Source organism: Fistularia commersonii, chromosome 10 (assembly GCF_037954325.1).
Source record: "Fistularia commersonii isolate RoL2024-O1a breed Wild chromosome 10, RoL_Fcom_v1.0, whole genome shotgun sequence".
NCBI classification, from domain to species: Eukaryota; Metazoa; Chordata; class Actinopteri; order Syngnathiformes; family Fistulariidae; genus Fistularia; species Fistularia commersonii.
In genome coordinates, this window is record NC_141293.1 from 9866232 (window position 1) to 9892316 (window position 26085).

A 26085-nucleotide genomic window follows, 5' to 3' on the forward strand; every position below is an offset into this window, starting at 1 on the left:
CCTTTCTGTGGGAAGCTTCGGCTCAGCTACCTCCTCCTCCTCTTCCTCTGCAGGCCCATAATGGAACAAATTTATTTCATCTCAGGCTCTAATGTGCCATGATCTATCAATCCTCTGTTCCCTCCTGTCTTGCCAAGTAAGCACGATCTCACTCGAAGGCAAAAAAACACCATTAGAAGTGTTTTTGCCATTCCACATAGTGCTCACCGCTGGGTTGAAAACAGAGCTCATACATATATTTTTTAGATAATTTAGAGATTAATTAAACTGATGAAGATAATGAAATGTAAATGAACACTGCAGAGCAGCTTTTAAGGTAAAATGCATTGATTGCGGTTTTAATGGACAATTCCAATACTCTTGAAAGGTCTGACCTTCAAGGAATATAACCTTACCTCAGTGTAATCAATAGGGTTCCAGTTCATTGATGGAACAAATCTCAAAATTAAATGAAGTTTACTGGATAGAGAAACAGAATCGAGGCTGTCTTTTTTTTTTTTCTTTTAAGCCAACTGGGGTAACACACCGAATAGATATTGATGACATTTACTAACGTGACATATTACCCTAGTTGATCGGCTCTGCTTTGGCTTGCAAGGCACCTAAGGCTCTCACCATTCATTTTAGTGATGTTGGGACATTAAATCGAGAAATAAACACAGTAAAAGTCAGTAATACATGCATATTATTAAAAGTATCCACTCCTTTACAGACACTTTTTAGTATACACCTTTGAAAAATAGTTACCTGGATACGCCTAATATAGCTGTGTGCAAAGTTTAGCGTGTTTTTGAAGGTTGGTGTCGGGTATCTGAATAAGTTTGTATTTTGGTGGCATTTCTTCCCTGGACATACATATGAAACCACATAGTTTGCAGTTTGTCAAGTACTATAATGAGGATATGCTAACCTTCAAACAGTGACAGAAAGGATATATGAAGGAGCCTGAAAACAGGAAAAGCCTGATTGTGGCCGAACCATGAAACTCCAAAAGCAATGTCACTTTTTGGAGCCCCAAAAGAATTTCTTTAAACAGCCTTTTTATGAAACCCCTGAACCTTTGAAATATCCTGATTTAATGGTTTTTATACAGGTGAATTGAGGCTCCGCCTCCCATATGGTTTTACAATTCTTTTACATTCCATGATTTGTCCATAAGTTGTATCCCTTCTGGCTGATTTGCGTTTTTGGTTGTAAATTAAGGGAACATTGCACCGGTTGCTTTTAGACGGATCACCGGTCCCTTGTCAGGACCAAGTGAGATGAAAACCATCCGATCCCGGTCACCGGGTTATTGACTGCCTCATCCTTGCAATTAAATGAACTCTGTGTTGAGCTTGGTTTCTGGGCCAGAACAGAATCAATTTGAAATTGTAATAACAAAAGACAGGGGGGGGTTGAAATGGATTCTTGAAGGTTGTTAATTACGATGTTCCACTTGAGTTCAAAGCAGGTCGCAAATGAGCGGTCCAGTTGTGTTTGTTTGTTTGTGGATTGTGCTGTGTTGCCAAGAACTGAGAGATTAGCTCCTGAATCTTTTGCTGCTCTTCTCTGAATAAGGGCGCTACATCACTGTCATACATACACACACTCACTCACACACACACACACACACCAGAGCATATTCTTTAAGTAGGATCAGTTTTTCTTAGATGGATCTCTTAGAAACAGACATCATGAGACAGCTCCTAACACTTGCAGAGTCTTTGATTTAAATATCATTCATTCAGTTTCTATACTGCTTATCCCGGACTCAGGATGGTGGGAGCTGTCATTGGGTTTACCTTGGTCACCAATCAATCGTACTAACATAACCAACCATTCGCTCTCTCCTTTATGCGTCTTAGCAATTCACAGTTCCTAATAAACTGTGATTAGATTTTTTTTGGACATAGGGAGGAACCCAGAAGAAACGCGACATGGAAAAGTCCCCCCTTTAGGAATCGAACCAGGGACATTCTTGCTGTGACACGAAAACATTTACCAAAACACCGCCGTTCCTCCCTCATTTAAATATCTTTTTTTGTAAAAAAAAAAAAAAAAAGACAAAGGGATTCTTTAATAAAGTTTTTCACAATTTCCATCTGGGCTAAATCAACATTTGGGGGAAGTGATCAATCCTATAGTGAACAGTAGTATGGACTTCATTGTTAGTCTCCTCAGAGTCGATTGGAGAAAGTGAAGTATATTGCTGTCTCGTTTTGTCCATTGTAAAGAGAACAAATTGCAGGGTTCTCGGGTGATCGACTCAAACATGTCTAATGAGCACAATGCATGTAACCCTGCTCTGTGCAGCTTTACCATGGTAATCAGGTGGATTAGCTCCTGCCCACTTAAATCTAGCTGCAAATCAAATGCAGGTCGTAATGTAAGGATTTTATATGTGCAGCTGCAGAAGAACCTCTTTGCACTTTACACTCACGGTCAGACTGGCTTAACTTTGCACACTCCTCAAGATGCTGCAGGCGGAAATGTGTGTTTGTATTCCCGAATTTCCACTACAGGGATCAATGTAATGTTATGTAATCTTATATATATATGCATATATATATATATATGTGTGTGTGTGTGTGTGTGTGTGTGTGTGTGTGTGTGTGTGTGTGTGTGTGTATAAACATGCTTGCATGTATGTATAAATAGGTACACATGTATATGTGTGTTTTCATTAATTAATTTAATCAAATTAGATTTTCATGATCTTTAACCCCAAAATTTTGTGTTTCAATTCACTAGACTTGGTATTACACTCGGCTCTACAATGAAGTCATTCCTCTCCCTTTTGTCATAACAAAACTAAATTGAAGCAATGAAACGCAGCGTATCAAATAAATAAATGGATAAATAAATGAAGAAATCAGGCTGACAAAACAAATGCAAATGTTTTAGACGGATCAAAGATGTTTCCTAGTAATTCAAGAAAAGCACGGAATCTCACTGAAGGAGGCCTCAGCGTTGCAGGCATGCTGTTAAAATAACTGCATTGCAATAAAAGTTTTTAAAACACTGTGCGGTCACCAGATGGCATGCTATCTGACCATTTGCGCCGCAATATCAGATTGCATCTTAAAGCAGAGACAACATGAAAACAATAAATTTTAGTTTCCTCCCACTCATATGATATTTTTGGTTACTGTCTAAAGTTAATATGACATTGTTAATATGACAAAACTGTATTTAAATCAAATAGTATTCCTCCCCCCTTTAGTCTCTACATCTAATATTTTGGCTCTGTAGGTTTTTTTTCGTTGAATCAGAAAGTAGGAAGTGTCTCATTGGCGGTGGCTGATTATTTTGGAAATAAAAACAAGTGGGACAGCTGTAAATAAGATAGCAGGGCTTTTCAAGGGGGGGGGGGGAATTAACATGTGAAAACACATGGAAACCTTTACGTTTTCACATGGATTTTGCTGTATTTTGTTACTTGAAGAAGTCTTGAATTGCTATTTGCTTTTAGATGTGTTGCTCCATTGTTACAATGTATGTTAATAATGCTATAATTTTATAATTTTCAATTTAAAATGATAGAGTTTAGTTAAAACTATGAAATACATCAATTCTTATCCACTCCGACTTTCTAAACAAATTTTGCCCAACTTTTGAGAACAGATTTTTAGACAATAACCATAAGACATCTCACTATTTACATACACAAACTTACATTATAAGCAGCAATCAAACATCAGACCATAGTAGCTATCAGGGACCGCAGGGGACTAGAGCTTTTCCACTTTTTGCCCAAGCTCTACAATTTCTCTGAGTGTTTGTCATCATGAATCAACACATTTCAAACCATGTTGCCCAGCAGTGTGACATTAATTATGAACACCTTTCCCCCCGAATCTTGGTCACAAGCCGCATTTGCATTGGACATATGGTACCTTCATCTGTCCCCGGGATGGAATATGTGATATTGATGGAGCTTTCGGGCTCACCGAGGGGGTTCAACGAGCAGCCAGTCTCCAACCCTTAAAAAAAAAAAAATCATGTCATGTTTACTTTCAGTAGATATTTGAAAATCATCTGCTTGTCCCAACATCTTTAGATTAATGTATGGAATGCCTGAAATCAATTAATTCAAGTGTTCATTTGTTTTGTGACTGCAAATAAATCACAAACTAATAGGTCGGTATCTGAGGGCCTGATAAAGGAAACGCTAGGACATTAAATAAACTCTACACAAGGTTTCTGCCGATTTACTTGCAGATCCTGTAGTTCTAACAAGTTCCTCAAGTCAGCGCATAAAAGGGTTTTGTCTAATGGAAGTACTGGTGTGTTAAGAATTGGCCTATAATTCTTTACCTTTCTCCCCGGGCTACCCCTGAAGGAGGAGCATGTAGACGTTATTCCCGCCTGTCAGGGGTCTCTTTAAACTGATGATAGTGGCATTTCTCACTCTCTCTTCTCTACCTCCCCTCCTTGATCTGCTAGGTAACACTACTTAATCCCACAGCCCCCCCCCCCCCCCCCCCCCCCCCCCCCGACCCACTTCCCTCTCCCCTCACTTCTTTGCTGGTGCCCCTCCATCAGAGGTCCTCTCAGCAACAGAACCTTCTCCGTAGAGCTCTTTATCCGCCAGGTTTAGCGAGTGGCCTGAATTGCAAACAGTTAGGTACGGTGAACATCAAAAAGGGCACGTCGACTCTCCTGGTCTGGCTCTTCGCTGCCAGATGAAATTAATGCCAACAAGATGCTCAGCCTGTGATAATTGGATGGCAGCGTGCACCAGTGACAGGACTTTGTAGTTAGCATGACTTTACCTATATGCATCTTTCATCACTAATGACCTCAACCAGTTGACTTATTGATCATGTGTTTAATTCTTCAATTTTCACTGTGGCTCTCAAACGGGAATATGAGATATACATCACAACTATTGGACATCTCCCAGGGGTCTCTTAAAGCACTCCATCACCAAGATGTGATTATTCACATCTGGTTGGCCGTGCGGCATCTGTAATGTAAATTCATTAGAATCTACAGTGAGCATCGTGTGGAATTGTGGAACATTGGTGTTTATTTAGCTTGCGCTTTGCCAGCACACATAGGTTAAAGAAAATTAGTGCAGAAATGTTGCCTTTGAACCTTCCCCTGAGGAGGGAGAAGAAGAGGAAGAGGCTTGTACTGACGCACACACTCACAAACCCACACACACACACACACACACATGCACCAGGATCTAGAGCATCTTTGTGTGTACAATTAGAGCAGTGGGGGAAAAAAAGTGCGCAGGAGAGTGTACCCAGCAGCGTCATGTACACACACACACACACACACACACACACACACACACACACACACGCACGTGCAGTCACTGCTGAGTGATTGATCAAGTGGGTGCAAGTTGTCTGATGAAACCCCGCTTTGATCAATGCCGACTGGTGTGTGTGACAGACATGGTCAATGAACGTCAAGTGGGCGACAGCTCCTGAACATGAATGTGAAAACACACACTCACTCAGTCACTCACTTGCTTTAATGACCCACATACGTAACTGGATTCATCTGAGGATTAAGCATGAAATGAATTAATTGAAAAAATAAATAAATGTGTACTTGGGTTGGAAAATGGATTTAACACTCGAGAATAACAGTTTAGTTACACTTGCCTTTCTGGACCTCATCTACTTTATGCAACATGGTTATGTTTAAATGTAATCATGTTTCCAGGGGTATGATGTGGAGTGAGTCACACTGATGACTCAGATCAGTCACCCCTCTGTTTTTCATTATTTGTTTACAACAGGAGCTAATGGTTACAACAAGAAGTTGATAAGGTGATTAGTGGAATAGCTTTTGGTTATCACAGGGTTGGTACACAGGGAACGAGCAGTTTGAGGTCAACTCTTGGCTCCACAATTGAATATTTATACGAAAAAGGAATGCATAAGCTGCAGAACTGAAATTAAAGCCAGACTCTTAACTAATAGAGTCAGTGGGATGAAGCAGGGTCCAGATGGTTGGAGATCCTGCCCCCTAACCAATTGTCTCAGGAATTTCCTCATGAAGTGACTAAACATGGATTGTGGCAAGTTGACGGTCATAACTTACCAAAGCGATGCGTTCCTCCTCTGTGTTTCGACTAACTTGATGCACAACGGAAAACAGATGCCCGAAGAGCTTGCAACCTAAATTCAATTTTCCCAAGTAAACAGGCTTCCAATGTGAAGAATCATGATAAGGAGTTTGCGTTGGTCTGCTAAAAAGGCATTTGTGCTCTGAGTTCTTGTGTCTCGCAGACTCATGCAGTCCAGAATGGAATACTTCGTGAAATAATGTAAGGTAAATGAAACCTAAGCACAATTTGATGTACTTGTCATTCATTATTCATTCATCCATTATCCATACTGCTAATCTTGCACTCAGAGTTGCGGGGGTGCTGGAGCCCAGCTGTCATTGAGCAAGTGCTGGAATTCACCCTGGACCGGTCGTCAGTTGATCGCAGGGCCACGTATAGAGACATGCAACCATTCACTCGGTCATTTCCATTTCTGTTGGAGGAAACTGGGGAACCTGTATGGAACGACATGCAAACTCCACACAGAAAGGCCCCCTGATGGGAATGAACTAGGGACCTTCTTGCTGTGAGGTGGCAGCACTAACTACCGTGACACTAAAATGCAATTTATGTACTTGTCATTACCTGTAACAAAAAAAAAAGTCCCTAGGTTTGTCAGTGTGCACAGGTTTTCACTCTTTACAAATATTCCGCACCCTGGGAGAATCCCTTGGTGGTTTTTTGATTTGCAGCAAAGGCCAGCAGGAATAAATAAGGTGTTTGACCATGGAAGCTGAAGGAATATGCTATGATGGATTGATCTGCTCTGTCCATCCACAGAGTCAATCAGTCATCTTTGCTCCAGTGCTTAATTTTCCACACCCAGCATCTTTGCCTGCTGCCACCAAGAGCAACCTCTGGGCTTAGATGACTGGAGGGCATTACATATTTGATTACATCTCCCTCTCGGGTGTCACCTCACGATTTGTCATTTATCGAACAGACCAAAAATCATTCTTGCAAATAACAAAGGCATAGTCTAGATCAACATTTAGGTTCATATGATTTGTCGTCGATAGTGTGCCTACTTTGACTGAGTGATCTGATCCCGGCAGATGGTCATGTGGACAACATGTGCCCTGCTTCAGGCTAACTATCCTTCACTGATCATATGAAATGTCAACCAGGGAACTGTTAAGCTGCATTCATAAACCAAGTCTGGATGCCTGGTTTCCATTTATCACCTAAAATTAACTTTTGGTCTTTTCCCTGGCTTTCATATTTTTCCCCAAGACATTATGTATGCAAAGATGAAGTGAAACAAAGCTTCAGCCACTAACAGAGGAGAACTTGTGGAAGCCAAAAGCCAAATTATTTAATTAAAACTGTTGCGCAACCAGAATCAAAAAAGAACATCTGAGCTTAGATGACAGATATGAGATTCATATCTGATTTATTGGCACATAAGGATTAGCCTTGAAACGTATCTGAAACAATCTGTTTTCTCTTATTGGTACTTCATGATTTTTATCTCTGTCAAATGGGAAGAAGATTGTGGCCGGGTCACTTCGACCTCGAACCCTATATCAAAAGGTTCGGTGTTTCTGTCACTGTGAAGGATTTTGTCAGTGTGCTCTTGGGGAAATGCCAGTGAAAATATGGTAACTTTGACCCTATTGATGGATTTTTATTAATTCATTCATCGTGTATATAATTTAACTTGTACTCAGGGTCGCAGGAGCCTATCCCATCTGTCATTGCACAAGTGACAAATAATTAATGTATGAGCAATTTAGGGTCTTCATAGAACATACTGCATTTGGTGAACATGCAAACTCCTCACAGGAAGGGCCCCTCTCGAAGGCTGAAGCATTAACCTTTGCGCTACCCTGCTGATGAAAGCAAGAAATTCATTCCCATGCGAAGAAACCGTTGCCTAGTAGATTTTAATGAATATGATATGTCAGTTTCTGATAGGAGAAATAGATCTATATTTATAGCAGCCTTCATTCAATTTGGCAATGACCTCTGTACTAAGTCCTTGTTGCCACCATGGCTGAACCCATCGGCTAATCCATTGCGCCCTGATGAGAAGGTGAAAGGTCAACAGTTGTCAGTGCTCTGTTTTAATCTCCCTCGGTTCAGGTTTAGTTGGTAATGTAGATGAGATAGTAGCTTGTGGGATTTTTGGGATTCCCTGAGTAGAAGTTGTTCTGTTGGAGCAACTAACTATTACTGTAAAATATTGACTCTGCACAATTCATGGCTTTGAGAGAAAAAAAAAACATAGCTTTTCGAATTTTAGGGTGTTTAAAATCTGTGCTTTAAGCTTTGGTTTGTGATCCATATCAAAGATAACTATGTCTTTCAAAAGACAGTGATTAAAATGAAAAAAAACCAACGCAGCCATCTTTTGGAAGAGTTATTTTTAATCTCCCAGTTATCACGGGAACAGGCTCCTGTTCAGGTCAGGCTGTGCTCCCTGTGTGTGTCAGGCCCAAAGGTATGATTAAAATGTGTGCTTTTGGGCGAATTTTAACAGCAGTTTCTCATAAAGACCGAAAACTTTGATGTGGCAGGTTGCCGCGTGGTTGCATCACATCGATTTCAGACATCTACTCCGGGTGCAGTTATTCTCAGGGATGAATATTTTTTCATCATCTCTCTCATTTAACCAGGTCAGTTTCCTCAGGATTGCATTTTTTCCCCTGAGTTATGTATAATATGAGAATCCAGATCATCTTTTTGTTTCTTTTGTCACCGTTTCTTGAGATTAAACTCCCAAACTGTCATTTTGTCCTTTGACTCTAACATTAATACTTTGAGGATAATGTTTATCTCTCCTCCATGTCGATCTGACTGAGCCTCAATCGTATTTGGTCGTATGAGAATCAGGATCCTTATGATCTCCCAAGAAAGAATTCATACCACTTTTATTTCTCCATTAGTATGTGAATGGAAATGAAATGCTATGACTGAGACTCCAAAAAGCACACTCGTAAATAAAAGTACCTTATACCCACAGCCCTGAATTTAAAATTTGCTCCATTTCCAGGGACAAGCTTGTTGGAGTGTTATTGTAGCATTTGTGAATGTTTGCATCAGTGTAACTTCTCAGTCTTTGTTGATGACTCTCGAATGTGAATGTAACTGTCAGTGTTATTAATCAGAACATGAGGGAGCTGAGCAATGATCCTTGAATCTGCCTTCCAGCTAAAATTATACATACCGACTTGCGTAATATTTATTACATACTTGACAGACTGTGAAGGTTTAACACGTGAATTATGTTTCCAAGTTCACTTATTTAATCAAGGAAAACTACAAAACCTCATTATTATGCGGTAATCTAGATTTGCAGAAAAAGCAGACAAAACAGACATATACATTACATAACTTTTTTTAATAAATAACGTACTTAAATCCTTAAACATTGTGAGTTTATTGACCGTTGACCCTTTGCCATTGTCAAACTCAATATTAAGTTAACTACTGCTTTACACTTCTATTGTATAAGAGAACATTTTCAAGCTGATTATCTGAATATTGGATTAACAAGGCAACACTTTCATGTGTGTTGTCCCACCAAGAGCCGACAGAACTGCTTCTTTACTCCGTCTCTGCAACTTTGCATGGAATGAGGACGTTGTCAAAAGATATTCTTCCTTATGGTGTTTTAATGAGGGGTGTTGTCTAACCTAGGGGGGTCCAGCATCCCATAGATGACCCCAAAGGCCATATTACCGTGTGAGTCATGGTGTCCTATGGAGAGGGACACTGTCCACCATACTCACTCGTCTCATAGAATGAACGTCTGAAAAGCTTTTAATAAGTTTATCTGCAGTCTGAAATATCCTTCAGGAATCTTCCTTATGCATACACACCTTACACTCAAAACACATATACAGGACACAGACACCAACAATACACAAAGAGTGCACACACAAACACACACTCACAAGACACATGGACTTTGCATTCAATTTATCGAGCAGATTGAGGAACAGTTGATTTTACGGTCTACTTATCCTCTATTATTAAGTTTGACACATTTCCCACCCACTTCAAAAGACACAAAGCCTATTTCAATCCCCAGTTTGTAGTCAGTGATTTTCCGTTTCTTAACTAATTACATAATAGATATACACATTTTCGTGTTGCTCCTGGTTGTATGAATTGATGTGAAATCCTTGTTATTCTCACACGCTTGTTCTATAATCACACTCACTCATATTCAATTGTCCGCTGTTTACTTTTTTCTTATTTATTTTGTTCTTTTTGTGTCTGGCCTTTGTCATTACATTTTTTCCCACACTGGTTAATACATTTTCTGAAAAGGCAAAGAATTTTTACTTTGGGCAGGTTAGGAAAGGTGCTACTGACATTAAGTTTGGGAAAGATTTGATCTTAAAGTATATCATCTACATCATTTTTTCCTCAATGACCTCATCTCTGAGCAACTTTTAAAATAATCCTCTTTTGCTTTTTCCAGGTGGCCTGAGGGGAGCATCTATCATTGATTCACTGGACACCCTGTACATTATGGGATTGTTGGATGAATATAATGATGCAAAGGAATGGGTGAAGACCAACCTCGACCTCAGCTCGGTAAGACATTCTAAATTTCTTTGCTTGTTTTGAGATTCTTCACTTGAATCATCCTGGTCGAGTCTTATCCAGACAGCATTCTTTCACAGTTTAAGCAGGGGCCTACGGTGATTTTAAGCAAATCCGGTGTCCTCTATTGGCTGGTGTGCTATTACAGTAGCCTTGTGCCCATTGAGACGCTCTTCAAAGCTCTTGACATTTCAGTAGGAATCAATAGTTTCCTGTGTGGCCAGTGGCTATGCTGTGTCATTGTTCTATGGGGTATTTCATTCCTCTTTTGAGCATTCCCATGGGACAGAAAATTAGATAAGAAAGGAGGTAGAAGGGAGTTGAAGGGATGTTTAACTTTGAAAAATTGAGAGAGAGTAGAGGCCGTCCGAAGCCATGGCCTTTTCATTGAGCAATCCTGTAATGATGGGGTCAGGAACAACTGGGCTCTGCAGGGCCTTATATCACGCTGGAACTGAGGGTGAGACAAATAGAGTGGCAACTAGGGCAGAGTTTGTTTGTTGTGCTGTTAAGTCAAGTGACAGTTTGTCCACACTGTGAGAACTGAGTCAGTTGTAGGTGACAGAGTTGCTTGTTTTAACAGAATTGAATATGTTATCATGATTTGTCAGGGGTGGATATGTCTTGTGCCAAATTTGGTTCTCACACTCAATATAAGGGATGCAAAATATGTATATTTTTTCAGATTGATATCAACCGTGCCAACTTGTTTAGCCAATTACCCACATATTCATTGGATTTTAACATGCTCTGATGCCAACTTTGTTATTGTGTGAACTGGCAGACCGGCAAAAAGTAGAGTGTTCTATCCAGGTTCAGGCTCTTACACACTACGCCTGGAAATGGAACGTACTTTACCATCCTCCTACTAACAACTGTATTGCAGTCACTGGAGTTGCTTGTAATTCATTCATACATTATCTGTATGGCTTATTCTGCACTTAGGTGGTGCTGGAGCCTTTCCTGGCTGTCAATGGGTTAGAGGCGGGGTAAAACCTGGATGGGTTGCGAGTCAGTCACTAGAAATTGATGACTTCCATTTCCTGGCAAAGGTCCACAGAAACATGGCTGCGTCTGATATAGCGTGTCAACTTCCGCGTATCTGGACGCTGCATTGTTAGAATAACATGGAACAACAACTGTGAATTATTTCTAGAAACATAAACATTACCTACATTGGATTAATGATGTAATTTATTCTAATTCTGGAGCATATTCATCACTTGCTTGTCGTGATACCCCATTAACCGACTTCCCATTAAAATCAGGATGTATGTTTTCAGACGCATCCCTATGGTGAAAGATCACCCCGAAATACCAGTGTGACACACAAACCCACAAATAGTCTCCTTTTGTCAGTCCCTGCAGCCAGATAGTCCTGGTGAATGCAGGTGATTATTAACTTGGAGAGGTGCTGGAGCTGGAGCTGCCTCATCGCGTGAGTGGCGACCGGAGACAGCCAGTAATGGTTGCCACTGTCAGCAATCATAAAGGCAACAAATCCAGATTAACACTTCACACTGCACTTTGTCACGAGTGTGATCTGCCACTATCCATCAACCTCAGTCCTCTTCCTCCTCACTGCTCGTCCCAGTAGTCATGACAGCCAAGCAGCTAATCCTTTTCCTCTTGGACAATTGGACTTCCCACTGTCAATATATGTTAATTCCTCTACCATCCTGATATATTAGATGCCAAAAATAATGTACTTAATTTAATGTCCCAGAGGGATATATATATATATCTTGTCCTGCTAGATTTGATTGTATGACTAAATGAGAAGTGTAATGAAGATATCTGGGTGATGGTTAAATGTGAGTGCAAGCCATCTGGCCAGAAATCTTTTTTAGACAATAAAATAGATACATTCTCCTTTTTTTTGGCGTGTTTTGGCCAGTGTCTGAAATAAACTGTGGCAAGCCAGCCTTACAAGGGACAAAGCGAAAAATCATCCACTGGCCAAAAATCAGTCAGCACATTGTGTCATAGACATACCCGTTTCGGTTCATCCAACCGAGGGAATGAGGCACTGACTTCAAACATGGTGAGCAGGATCAAATTTTGAAAGGCTTATTATCAAAATGTGCTGTTCACTGGTTAATCTTGTCAAATCAGAGTAAAAGTTAGGATATTGGAAGCAACATTTTTTTGTTTGTTTGTCACATGCTCACATAGAACTCGTGACCCTGCATTTAGCACGTTAATGATGTGGCTGTTTCTACAAATGTATTTCCAATTGTTTTTGCTAAAAGGACCTTTTAGTTCAGACATATATCCACAACAGTACTTGTAAGCTGTCCAAGATCAGATTGCCAAATTGTAAAAAAGTACCGTCCAAAATCTTGGCATGAATTACATTTGGACCATTATTCTTGCTCTTTTTGCCAAACTGGCAGATTAAATCTCTGACTGATCTGTAAAGTTCTTGCACCAAAACGGCATGTCTCTTGTACACGGAGATGAGTTGTTTTCTAGATGCCAGATAACTGCAGCTGCTGAGAGTATGTTTAGCCCTTGACAAATATTTGAGTCAAAGCACGACATAATTTTAGAACTGAGCAATTTATCAAATTTAGCCAGTTGTATGCCTGCCAGGGGCAAAAGAGATAGAAAAGGAAAGAAAACAAAGAGACAACAACTATCAATTCTGACTGTCTCTTGCACTTTGGAGTTGATCATCCCATCACACGTAACGACTCTTGTTGTTAAAACACTGATTAAGGAAATGTATTTGGTACCAAACAAAGGATAGGGGAGGATATGAAGGTAGTTGGTGTGAGAGAGGAAGATACAGAGAATAGGGTTAGATGGAGAAAGTTGACTCGCTGTCGAAAAGAAGAAGCCGAAAGAAGAAGTAGAAGAAGAAGAAGGTTTGGTACCAAACAAAGTTCTCGCTCCCAGGGCTGTGATGAGAAAGTGATGTTGTTGTATTCTCACAGACGTGGTTGGTAGTCCTCACAGCTTTCTCGACATGCCATCCAGGCAGAACTTTTTTTTATGTCATGCGTGAGAACTCATGTGTGGTTGGTCAGAAATTTGAAGTGGAAGTGAAAGGATGAAGTATGAAAATCCATGTAACTTAGTCCTATCACCTCTTTGTAGCGACTTGACAATCACATTAAACACAGTGGACTGACCACCAACATGACACTGCCATTGTTACCATGCTCTTGTTTCATCCGATTCCCCCAATGCTTAGCCTTTGTGGGCAGGGGTCTTTTCCAGGAGTTCTGTAGTAAAGTTTTTCTCTAACTATCAAATATCATTCTCAAAAAAACTTTTTTTCTTGATCTTGTAGTCCTGTGGGCAAGAACAAATTTCTTGCTTCTCATAGTGTATGTAGAGGCCTTGAAGTAGTTGTCAGGCACATTTGCCCGTATAGGCAATGAAGTTTTCACTAGATGAATTTAAACCATTTTTGTCTGTGAACAGTGTAGATACATTTTAACTGCACACACATTATCTCTGTAGACAGTAGGAACACGTTCAAATGTCACTATTCATGTTCAGCTGTTAAGATTTCGTGCATCATGGTGACGTGAATACACTCGCATCATGTAGCAGACAAACATCGGCCTGCTGCTCATTACGATCGTGTTTTACAGGATGAAACTTCTAGAGAACTCTCATTGCTTCATAAGATGACTCGAGATGTCAAAGTGCTGACAAGGAATGTAGTGAGACAGAAACAGGAGATGTATTTTGACCTGCTGATCCATTCAGTTTCTATCACAGATGAAGAAATCGTCCCTGCTTTGTTCCTGCTTCCTTCTTCATCATTTGTCATTTTCTGTATTTTCCCGGAAAGCTGTTGTTGCATGAAGCTTGAACAAGCACTCGACAGTGTTATCGCTGAGGTTCTGAAGTCTGACAAAGACTTTACAAGCATGACGCCTGTCCTTGTGTGTGGGCGGAATAGGGTACTATATCCAAATATTCCAGGTAGTGTACCAGAATTTCAATTCGGCTGGACCGGTGACTTTTGGCATTTTTTGTTTTTACACTTTTATTCGACACACATGGCGGTCACACTAAGATAGAAAATTCTGATATACAAAATATCGTGGAATGTAACTTGTCATAATTGTTCTTATGGGACTTTAATTTTATTTACATCTGGCATAGCCAGTGACCTCCAGGAAAGGCTCGATTACGACAATAAACAGTGTAGTGAGGACTGGAGAGACAGTGGACTGTTTACAGAGATGGCAAGCAGGGCAGCGAGAGGTTAGCATCCCAAGCTGCAGTGCCCGCGAGGGAGCATCCATATAAGCTACAGAAAGCCCTGTGGAAAGATACCCCCGGGGTGCCCGAGATGGTGGGATTTTCTGGCAAGAAACATAAGCGATGGATTATCGAGATGAGAGTAACCTGTTGGTGTGGCAAAAGCTGCAAGAACCTGAAGGGTCTGAAGATCCACCAGACCAAAATGGGCTGGATAAGGAGTAAGCAAGCTGAGCAACGCACAGCGGCAGTGCTTAATACTGCCCCTGGTGAGATGGAGGAGGAGCTGGACCCGGAGTCAACCCAAAGTGTACAGAACCTCCAAGCTCTGCCTGCTGCACCCAGCAAACCATCAGAACATTGCAGGGTCCTGTGGCCTGCTCCACACATGGAGATTGAATGGCGCCGGTTTGACGAAGATGGTGATGCTGCCCTGAAAGCATCACCAAAGGGAGGAGTGGACCAGCAGCTCCAAACAATGTGTAGCTTCGTTATTAGCATCAGGGTGGAGTGATTTGCCACCAAGCTGCCAAAAGCCAAGTTCACAGCTAGGCCAAACCGGCGTGAGAACAAGATCGAAGCGCCTAGGAAAGACCTGAAGACCCTTAAGCAGCGCTACAAAAAGGCAAGTAGAGAAGAAAGACCTGACCCGTCTGAGGTCTGAGACATTCTCAGAAAGAAGCTCATCTCCCTATGTTGTCCTGAGTGGCACAGGAGGAAGAGCAGAGAGCGGGCTCGCAAACGCTCTGCCTTTGTAGCGAATCCTTTTGGGTTTACTATGAAGCTGCAAGGGCAGAAGCGGAGCGGGACTCTCATGTGCTCAGAAGATGACATCAACCCACAGCTCTGTGACACGTACAGTGACAGGCAAAGGGAGGAAGACCTTGGGCCCTGCGGAGAAATAATTAAACCACTCGCACCCTCCAGCCAATTCAACACCAAGGAGCCCACACTGGCAGAAGTCAGGAATACAGTGAGGGCTGCACGGACCATCATCAGGGTAGTATGGCGGAGGGGCAGGGTAGCCAAGCAGTAGAGGCATGCCGAAGGTGTCTGGATACCAAAGGAGGAAAATTAAAGAGACATCACTCGGTTTCGAACGATCATGCTGCTCAGCGGGCAATTATTCTGAAAGGTGGATGACATGATGAAACAGAAGGAATGCACCATGGAGCTTAATCCAGCTGTGATAAATAAATAAATAAATAATTTGTCCTTTATTAATCCCCGTGAGGAAATTCATTCACTGCAATTAACCCATCATAGATGAACCATGAGCAGTGATTTTGAAATGCAGCATGACTGGGCTAAAGGTGGGGTTCACCCTGGACCAATCACCAGTAGACCACAGGGCCACATCCAACCACTGATTCTCATTCAACCTCCTGCATGGTTTTAGACTGTGGAAGGATACCGGAGAGCTGTGAGGAAACCCGCTCAGGTACGGCTTTAATATGCTAACTCCATACAGAGAAGCCCCCTGCCAGATTGAACCAAGGACCTTCTTACAAACTACTTTGCTATCCTGCCACTATGTGTCTGCGTCTTTGTCTTTATGTCTACCTGCTGAGCCAAAACAATCTGCACGCTGAGATTCAGGGTTCGGGTAATCATTTATATGTGACTAGTCCCATAAAAGATTAAACCCTATTCCATTTAAAGAGTAAGTTACCATGTCACAGACGATTTAAATGGAAAATGTTTTGTGTTTTTCTCCTTTCATTAATTTAAAGACTATTATTTTTCTGTACAATTCCAGCTATCATACAATCCAACTTGATGCACTGACTACTGCACTTTGCACTTCTCCTGCTGGTATGCAGAGAAATTCAGATTAGTTCAGCTTTTCCCTTCATGTCTAAAAAAACAAACTATGTGAAAGGTTAGCGGTGCTAGTGTTGCATATTTAACACCTGTGATCAGTGGCCCTTACTTTAAGCAATGACGGGTCACAGCTCCAAAATGGAAAATATAGAGGAGAAAGTTTCATGGCATGATATTTAGGAGGAGAGAAGTGTGAGGAAATAAATTAATGTCTGTGTGTGTGTGTTTGTGTGTGTGTTTGTGTGTGTGTGTGTTTGTGTTTGTGTGTGTTTGTGTGCTTTTTGACCTTTAAACAAAGTGTCAACATAATTCTTAATGGGTGAATTATTTTGTTGATGGCTGAATGGCTAACCCAGTTCTTTGAGAGGACAAAAACCTCACCATCTGTTTTATCAACTCCATTATCCATTTTATTCCTTTGTCGGGTTTGATTGTAATAGTCTGCAACGTGTTTTTCAGGCTCAATAACCATCAGATGAAAAAATTAAAAAAATTGTATAAAACAAAAAAAGATAAAATTAAGTATTACAAATTCAATGTGATTTTTTTTTTCAACTGTGCTATAAAAGATATCATGTGGAGGCCACGGGGTGAATATTATGTTGTTGCTGTAAATAGATTTAAGACTCATCCTTTGGATGTGCTGATAATTCCCAAAATACCCCTTCAGCGTATCTAGCTGTATTTACAGGTTGTAGCTCCTGATTCATGACAGTAAGAGAGATGTCTGAGTCCAAACCAGGACAGCGAAGTGACAGGATAATTAGCACTCAGGCCCATAATTTCACATCTCACAAGAAATGCGGGCAAGAGTGTAAAATCCTGTGGGAGTTGTTTGGAGACTCAAGAAAAAAAAACAAAAAAAAAACAAAAAAATACGCCTATGTTTTCCAGCCCACGGGCAGGTTTCAAGACAAGATGCGCAGGAAAGTAGAGCAGAATGAAACTGACGTTGACATGGTCCCTCAGATCTTCTACCGATTACGTCGAGAAGGTGACACTAAGATGTGCAGACTTGCTATTTGTACAAATTCAGTAAGACTTTCATCTGGTGTTGATGCTCAAGGAGATGAGGATCTGAATATTATTCTGTCAGTGTTTTCAAACTGACGAATGTTGTTTCCAGTTATTTCAGTTCCTCTAATACAAAGAAAGTCCCGGCGATGTTCAACATGTTGAATGTCTCTGCTGCACTCACATTGTCAGTGTGTTTTGGAGAGACTTTCCATTTCAGTTGTTGGAAAATCATATATTCATTTATGGAGTAAATGAAATGAATGTGGAACTGCCTTTGAGGCAAAATACTGTATATTCAAAACCTCCTATACATATATATTAGAGACAAATATGTAAATCAATTGCTTTGTGTGTGTGTGTGTGTGTGTGTGTGTGTGTGTGTGTGTGTGTGTGTGTAAATATACGATACCATATGTAATTCAATGTGTAGGCTCAAAATGAACAGTAGAACTGAACAATAACAAAAGCCCGTGGCTCAGCTTGTAGAGTGGGCTTCCGTCCAGTCAGAAGGATGGCAGTGCGGTTCCTGGCTCCAGCTGTAAGCATGCAGAAGTGTCCTTGGGCAAGACACTGAGCCCAGATTTGCTCTGGGTGGCCTGGTTAGCACCTTGCCTCACAGCTCCACCGCCATCGAGCGCAAAAAGGGTATATACATCTCATCAGTATTGTGAGAAATGATATTATCACTAATTTTTTTGAAATTCTCTATTACCATTTTCGTTTGAAAATAGATCTTGTAACTAATTTTTAGTAGTTAATTGTATTTGTTAATGCATTTTATTGGGCACAGATATGTTTCTGAATGTCATAACTGTGAGTCAGTTTGGTATATAATGGTTTTGAAGGGTATCATCCAAATTCACGGCTCAACTTCATTGTATGTTTGCAGCTAAACTGTTAACATGCAAAATTAAATGAATGGATATACAAAGAAACTCAGAGCTCATTTATTCTCAGACCGGAGGGGAAAACAACATATTTGCTTTGTACTGTGGAGTGACAGTCCCATCTGATAACAAACATCGGAGTACCTAAAAGCTATTATATAGAGGGATGCACTGTCAGTATAGGAAATAAAGTTTTTTGCTCACATGGAAAGTGAGCTGTCAGTGCAAACAACAATGGCAGAATTTTCAGCAGGATGGAAGACACGGCTGACGTGCAGACAGACTTTATCAATAATAAGGTGGATACCCAAATGCTCATTGCTCGGACAATTATATTTCTGCTCATATCATGACTAAGACAGGGAAACTGGCAGTAGAAGCCAAAGAGTTATCGTGCTTCCAATATAATAGCATAGGGTTTGGGCCAGGAAATAGCAGGTCAGTGGGGAATGAGGGTGGAGCAGCACAGGGATCCGGGCAAATGATGCGAAGCGTCGTTTACTGGAGGCATAACAGAGGAAAGCAGAGTGAACTGCAGGCAAGAGGAAGAGGGATTTGTGTCGAGTTGAGCTGCTACAGAATAAAGAGGCCAAAGAAAGGCTGGGCAGACTTTGCAGATAGTGTGATCTGGCAAGGTGTGTGTGGCAAAAGTTCAGTGTTTGATTACCGGTAGGGGATGCAGCTGTCGGGCTCTACTTACCCTCTGGTGCAAGTGCATGCACACTTGCACACACAAAATGCTCTCTCACAGATGATTGCGACATTTATGCTGCATATTTATCACTGGATAATGCTTGCGTACAGAGGAATCTGTATATCATATACGACAACAGTTATATATGATGTTGTATATACAGTATACAGATACAAATACAGATGTATTTGCTAAATGAACATTCACTTCACAGTAAGAAACAGTTCTTAAGTTTTCTTTGTAAGCTCTGATCAGCAAAATGAACCAATTTTCTCGGTGGTGTCCATGATGTTACTCCACTATGACCTTTAGGCATGGGAACACACTGCTGTGTGTTGCTTCTGCAAGACACAAATTCTGGTGAGAGGAAATGTTTGGTGGATCAGCTCTGATCATCATGGTTGTCGATAGCAAATGAGTAACTAGTCAACAATAACATTTTGCCCTATGTCGTGAGGATTTTTCCAATGTTCTTCTTATTGCTTTGTAATAAGAGCATAAACGGTGAACCCCGGAGAGGTGACAGAAGAAAAAATAGTCAATTTAAGTCAATCATTTTCTTTTCAAGTCTGAAATGATTTTTTTCAATCAATTATTTTTTCATCATTTTATGTGATCCTCCATGAGCATCATAAGTTGTTTTGATTAAGTTTCTGAGAATCTTGATGGTCGGGTTGCAAGATGGAACCCCCTCCCCCAACCCTGAGTGCAGCATAACGGATTTAGATCTAAATGAATGAATCTTGATGATTAAGATTCAGTAACCGATAATAAAGTAATTTCTAAACTTTTGTAGACAGTTTAATTCAACCTCATATTTGATCATTTTATACCACAGGATTTATCGGAGTCTGAACCTTTTTATGAAGATTTAAATGTTAAATATTAATAAGTTTATATATATATATGTATATATATATACATATATATATATATACAATTTTATGCATAATGCAATTATGCAATATCAGAGTTATTGGTTGCTTTAGTAATCCACATTCCTGCATGCGGGTTCTTTTCTCACAAATCAGTTCAAGCACTGATGAACCAAGTAGTTTTTAATATCCAGTTCCAGCAGTCCATTATATTAATAAGCTGCATCTTTAAATCACACTTGCCTCGAGACCAACTTCAGTCCCCAGGCAGTGTGAATATTGGTGTCCATGTGTGTTCTAAAAACTCTATTTTAAATTGGTAAAGCGTTGTGTTTCTGAGTTCACTGTCAGTATCAGACATCAATTGATTTTAAACTTCATTGGTTCTTTGTGATATTGTTATTGTACTGCTTACTGTTCAGCACTGACTGAGCAAAACTGCTACTCTGGACAAACATGTCCTCCAGATGCAGCTGCCTGCTACTTTCAGCACAGAAGACTTCAAAAAGCTAGCCTGACTAACTTTGTGAGGCAGCTGTAATTGCTAAATGTTTCCCTCAGGATTTGTTGAAGATCATAACAAAACCATCCTCAACTTCAAGAACAACCGTGAAATATGTTTTACTTAACATTAATCTTGGCATGTATTCACAAAACCTCAACAGAGGAGCTGATTTATGTACAATTTGGCACACTTCGGGCAAATTAAAAAAGATACAAATAGTTTGAAGGGGCCAACATATGGGATAAGATAAGATAACTTTATTTATCCCCATAGGGGAAATTCCTTTGTCGCACCAGCGTGACAGTTATAATGTCAAAAAAAGGAAACTAAAGATGAATATAAGAAGGCAGAAGATAGCAGGACATCCACAAATAAAAACAGCAGCAGCCATTAAAGATGGTCCAGGTTCAGTCCCACCATCGAGCAGGCTTTCCTCACTATCTGATTGAGCCTATTGACCTCACCAGTCCTGGCACCGCCCCACCAGCACACTTTACCAAAGAAGAGTGCGCTGGCTACCATAGACTGGTAGAAGGTGAAGAGGAGCCGGCGACAGACGCCAAATGACCTCAGTCTCCTCAGGAAGAACATCTTGCTCTAATCCTTCCTGTAGAGTGCATCAGTGTTGTGTGACCAGTCCAATTTATTGCTCATGCGGACCCCAAGGTACTTGTAGGAGTCCACTATCCCCACCTCTTCCCGCTGGATGTCGATTTGTACCAGTCTCCTTCAATTCTTCCGGAAGTCCACAACCACCTTCTTGGTCTTGATCTGTTGAGTAGGAGTTGTTTCCTGTTGCGCCACTTAACAAAACTCACAACCAGACCTCTGTACTCCTCATTGTCATCGTTGATGCATCCAACGATGGAAGAGTCATTGGAGAACTTCTGTGTATCATTGGAGAACGGCTGTGTGTGGAAGTTCCTGGTGGGAGAGGGGGGGTAGGACTAGTAGTGGCCATGACTGTGCTCAGGGGGGAGGGATGGTGTGGTGGAGGAGGGGGGGTGGCCTTGGCAATTTGGAATAAGCAGGGTAAAGGGGTGAAGGTAGCGGTTGCGTCTGGGTTTGTGGAGATGGTGAGACGGGGCTGTTCGTAAAAGCTGCAGCTGGTGGGCACGAGGAGGGGGATCTTAGGAGGCAAGGTGTTGATGCGAGGGAGCAGAGCCTACAGCAGAGGTGTGAGAGGATGAAGAGGAGGGGAATGGGAGCCCAGAGCTCACTGAGGTGTGAAACCTGTTGAAGAAAAGGTTGAGCTCTGCAGCAAAATAGGGCCACCTTTGGCTGCAGGTGAGATTTTCCTACAGCCTGTCATCTTCCTCACCTCCTTCCAAACCTCTCTTGTTTACTCTGCTCCATCTTGGGCTCAAGTTTCTCCCTATAGTTGAGTTTTGCAGTTTCAGTTTCCTTCTCGGCTCCTTCTGGAAAGCCCTGAGGGTCTGGTGGTCCTTAACCATGAAGGCTCTCTTCTTCCCCCACGTATGACCTCCTGTCTGCGCCAAACGAAAGCCAACTTGCTCCCAGTCATGAGGTTGATGAAAGGAAACCAGCTCCGGGGAAAGAATTTGCGGCGAGGTCAGGCTGAACCGATGGTCTTTCTCAGGATGCCAGAAGCCAAAGGACATTCTGCATGGGCGTTTCATAATCAAGGCATCTATTATTATGTATAAGTACCGGCAAGTTTTTGCATCATTCATGCACATTGTCCTCTGGGCCTCATTTGGCACAGAGGCGGCTGCTGACACAAGAATCTGCAAAAGGTAGAATTGGCAGGTTCACAGCCTCTGATTTACATCCCTGGGTCACCGGGTGAAATATAGCCTGCCCTTTGCTGTTTGTTGGTTGATTGTATTTGTGGAAATTGAGTTAAAACAACGGTCAGTATCGTATTTTACAATAAATGTCTGGCAGCATCCTCTACTTTGTTATAATTTGAGAAAGGGTGAAACGAGTAGAAAATATTAAATGCATGCATGCGGCCATTGGTGCTTTATATTCAAGGTAGGCTGAGTGAAAATAATCACTTATAAAGATGAACCAGAGGCTCATTTGGGATACACTTAGCAAAATGAATATACAATTCAGAGGCATATAATAATCTAGCATGTTCTAGAGAAAAATTACTTGACATCGACCTACAGTGCGTGACCTCGCAAATTATTCCTTCATGTAATGAAGCGGAAAAGTAATGGATCGGTTTTAGATCAGAATGGTCAGATAACCATAACAATCCAATCTTTAAATAGTAGCTTCCTCATCAGCAGCTTATCATATTTGGGTAAAAATGTAGATGGAGGTCAAAACATGAATGCAATTTAAAAAACCCATGTTCAACCTATATAAGGAGATGGATTTTATTGTCTCGTGCACTCAACCACTCATTTTAACACTGATCTGTCAACAAAGTTACATAGAAATGAGGTCAAGAAATCACAGTTGAACTTAATTGCACAGAACCCAAAAGCATATATTATTTTAGTTTTCTCTCCATGGCTCAAAATGATGACCCGAACTGTGCAATTCATCGAATTTATTTTCCCTCTTGCTCAACTTAGGTTGTTTTTAACTGGCTGGCTCAGTCCCACCAGTTTTGGTTGTCGAGACATATGTAGTGGCGGCTTTCAGAGAAAACACTTCAATGCAACACAGTGTGCACTTCCTGCCTGTTACTGCATTGCAAATAAGCTCGAGGGATTTCTGCTGAGCAAAATAAAGCAGCTGCAGGAGCCACACATTTCCCTCCAGAGTTAGTGGCCAGAACAACAGCCGTTCATTGTCAAGTTCTTCTCTCCAAGCTGAAGTGATGCAAGGACAAGGGAGGCTTCAAGTGATTGCAATAAATGCATGAATTAGCATTTATTAGCATTTTTTATAACCTTATTTATTCATTGATTTATTATCTATAGCACTTATATACACGGTTGTGATGGTGCTGGAGCCTATCCCACCGGTCAGTGGGTGAGAGGCAGGATTCATCCCAGATCCACATTGATCCAATCATACAATCTTTCACTCTCTTGTTCTCGTGTCGTGTAGACATACAAAAATTCAGTCTCTCATTCACATGTGTGAACAATTTAGTTTCTCCAATGATTCACTGCACATTTTGGACTATGGGAGGAAACCCACGCTGACATATGAAAAACATGCAGACTCCACACAGAAAGGCCCCCCCTGCTGAAACTGTACCAAAGACTTTCTTGCTGTGAGGCGGAAACGCGAACCGTTGCACATAACCTTATTTAATTGGTGGGTTTTTATTAATTTACCTTCCTTCCTACTTATTTGACAGTGAAGGAGCCACCAAGTGAACTCTACTACTGTCTACTGCTCTGACATTGAGGCCAAATACAGTGCGCAGGTTTTTCACAAAGACACTTGTCACAGCAGACAAGATGGAACGATGGAATATAGGTGAATAACAATGTGTGTCAGAGCAAGACAGTGTCCCAGAGGATCTAAGTTTTATCACTGAGGACTTGGTTGGGGGTTGCTGCATCCCCTGGAGAAAGAAGGTACCTGCACGCAAAGCACCACTGTGTGTGTATGTACTGCATGCCTAGAGAACATTAAAAGCTGCAAAAAAGCTCTGAAAATAGATGCACACAGGCAAATATTCTCTGCTCTGCTGCCTCAAGGATGAGGCCAGGCATTGGAAGAGGTGACGGGGGTGTAATTCAGCTATAATACATCATCCTGTCAGTATATGATTAATGATTCACAAGGCTCTGATGCATTTAGTGGACATTTTTATTATTACACCAAATTTGTTTTACGCCTTCATTTAAGATACATTCCATAAGATGCAAATAATGAAAGACGTCAAATTACATCAAACCCCAGAGAGATTCAAACCATCGGTTGATCTAAATAATATTCTGTTCCGATCGTTCGGGGTTTTATTAGTTTGAAATGGGATCAAATATTCCACTCTGAGCTCATGAAAAAGCAACAAGCAAAATGGCAAGGATGCAGCAGCAGGAATGAAATGAAAGAGTAGAAATGTGCTTGTTGATAACAAAGTCTATAAAAATGCTGTTTGAAAAGAAAAAAAAAATCAACAATCAGAGGATGTCACTTCCCATTTAAATTAATGTGCCATATAAAGGCTTTTGAAATAAGGGACGTTTATTGCAGAGAAATTAAAAATAACAGCTCACGCTTGTTCAAACAACGACAAATCTCAAGCAGAATATAAAAGGCGGTATTGCAAATATACTGTTACCTTGGATATATCAAATAGCGCCTCTGTTCTAAAACATTGTTATATCTGTGTGATTACTAATGGTGCTGTCCAAGTCTACTATCTGTTCAACGAGCCCTGCTACCCTCGAGCCGCCACCTTATCATGGATTTGCATGTCCCAGTGATCCCCAGGAGCTGTCTTCTCGGGGGCTTTATACCCCTGGCAAGGTCACCTAAGGGATACAGATCCTGGGTGAGGGACCAGACAAAATATGGCTCAATTAGACCCAAACGAGGAAAAAAAAAAGATGAATGGACCTGGTGGGTGCGATGTGAGCTGGGTGGCAGCCGGAGCGAGGGACCTTGGCGGTTCAATCCATGGCTGCAGAAGCTGTGTCTAGGAACATGGAATGTTAACATCTCTTGGGAGGAGGGAGCCAGATGAGAGGGTAGCCACCTTCTACCTTTGGGTTGCAGGACGGGTTCTGACTGTTGTGTGTGCCTTTGCACCCAACAGCAGTTCAGACCACCAAGCCTTTTTGGGGTCCCTAAAGGGGCGGCATTGCACAGGAGGGAGAGCAACAATCGTCTGTGCAACCGAACATTCCTGGTTCGATTCCCGGCTCCTCGAAGTTGTGTCGAAGTGTTGTTGAGCAAGACACTGAACCCCTAACTGGTTCCTTGCCGCTTGTCGACAGCATGCTGTCTGCTCATGGTTCATCCATGATGGGTCAATTGTAGAGAACGATTTTCCCCGCGGGGATTAATAAAGGAGATAGGATTATAGGGGGGCTGCTAGAGAGCACTGCTGTTGAGGACTCCCTTGTCCCTACTGGGGGACTTTAACGCTCATAACGGCGGCAAAAGTGACACCTGGAAAGGCAAGATTGGGAGTACACTGACAACACTGTGTATGGTGGAGATGGTGGGCTACTTACGTCGACCCAGGATGTTGTGGATCAGTGGAAGGAATACTTCCAAGGTCTCTTCAATCCTGATGAAGCAGAGTCGTGGGACTCTGGGTTGGAAGTCTCCTATTTCCAGGGCTTTCCCAACCTTTTTTGCACCATGGAGGCCTTTAAAATGTGGCGTATAAATACATAGTTATATTAATATATAAATATTTTCTGCTTTTTTCTTACAAAATACTCCAAAGGCATGCTTTTTAATGCAGGATGCTTGGCCTCCATGTGACTAAGCAGTTTTGAAGGTTTCATTGTCTCATTGGAGAGCCAGTCGGTGCATATTCTGCGGAGTGGGCTTGG

At 41.4% G+C, this 26085-nt stretch overlaps 1 protein-coding gene across 1 annotated transcript in view; it reads left to right on the forward strand.

Moving 5' to 3' along the window:
* LOC147230343 (mannosyl-oligosaccharide 1,2-alpha-mannosidase IA) overlaps positions 1 to 26085 on the forward strand; it is a 210505-nt gene that overhangs the window by 105619 nt on the left and 78801 nt on the right. The window contains exon 3 of the mRNA XM_086153671.1: positions 10488 to 10603. Coding sequence (XP_086009797.1) covers positions 10488 to 10603 — 116 coding nt within the window. The remainder of the gene's footprint in view (positions 1 to 10487; positions 10604 to 26085) is intronic.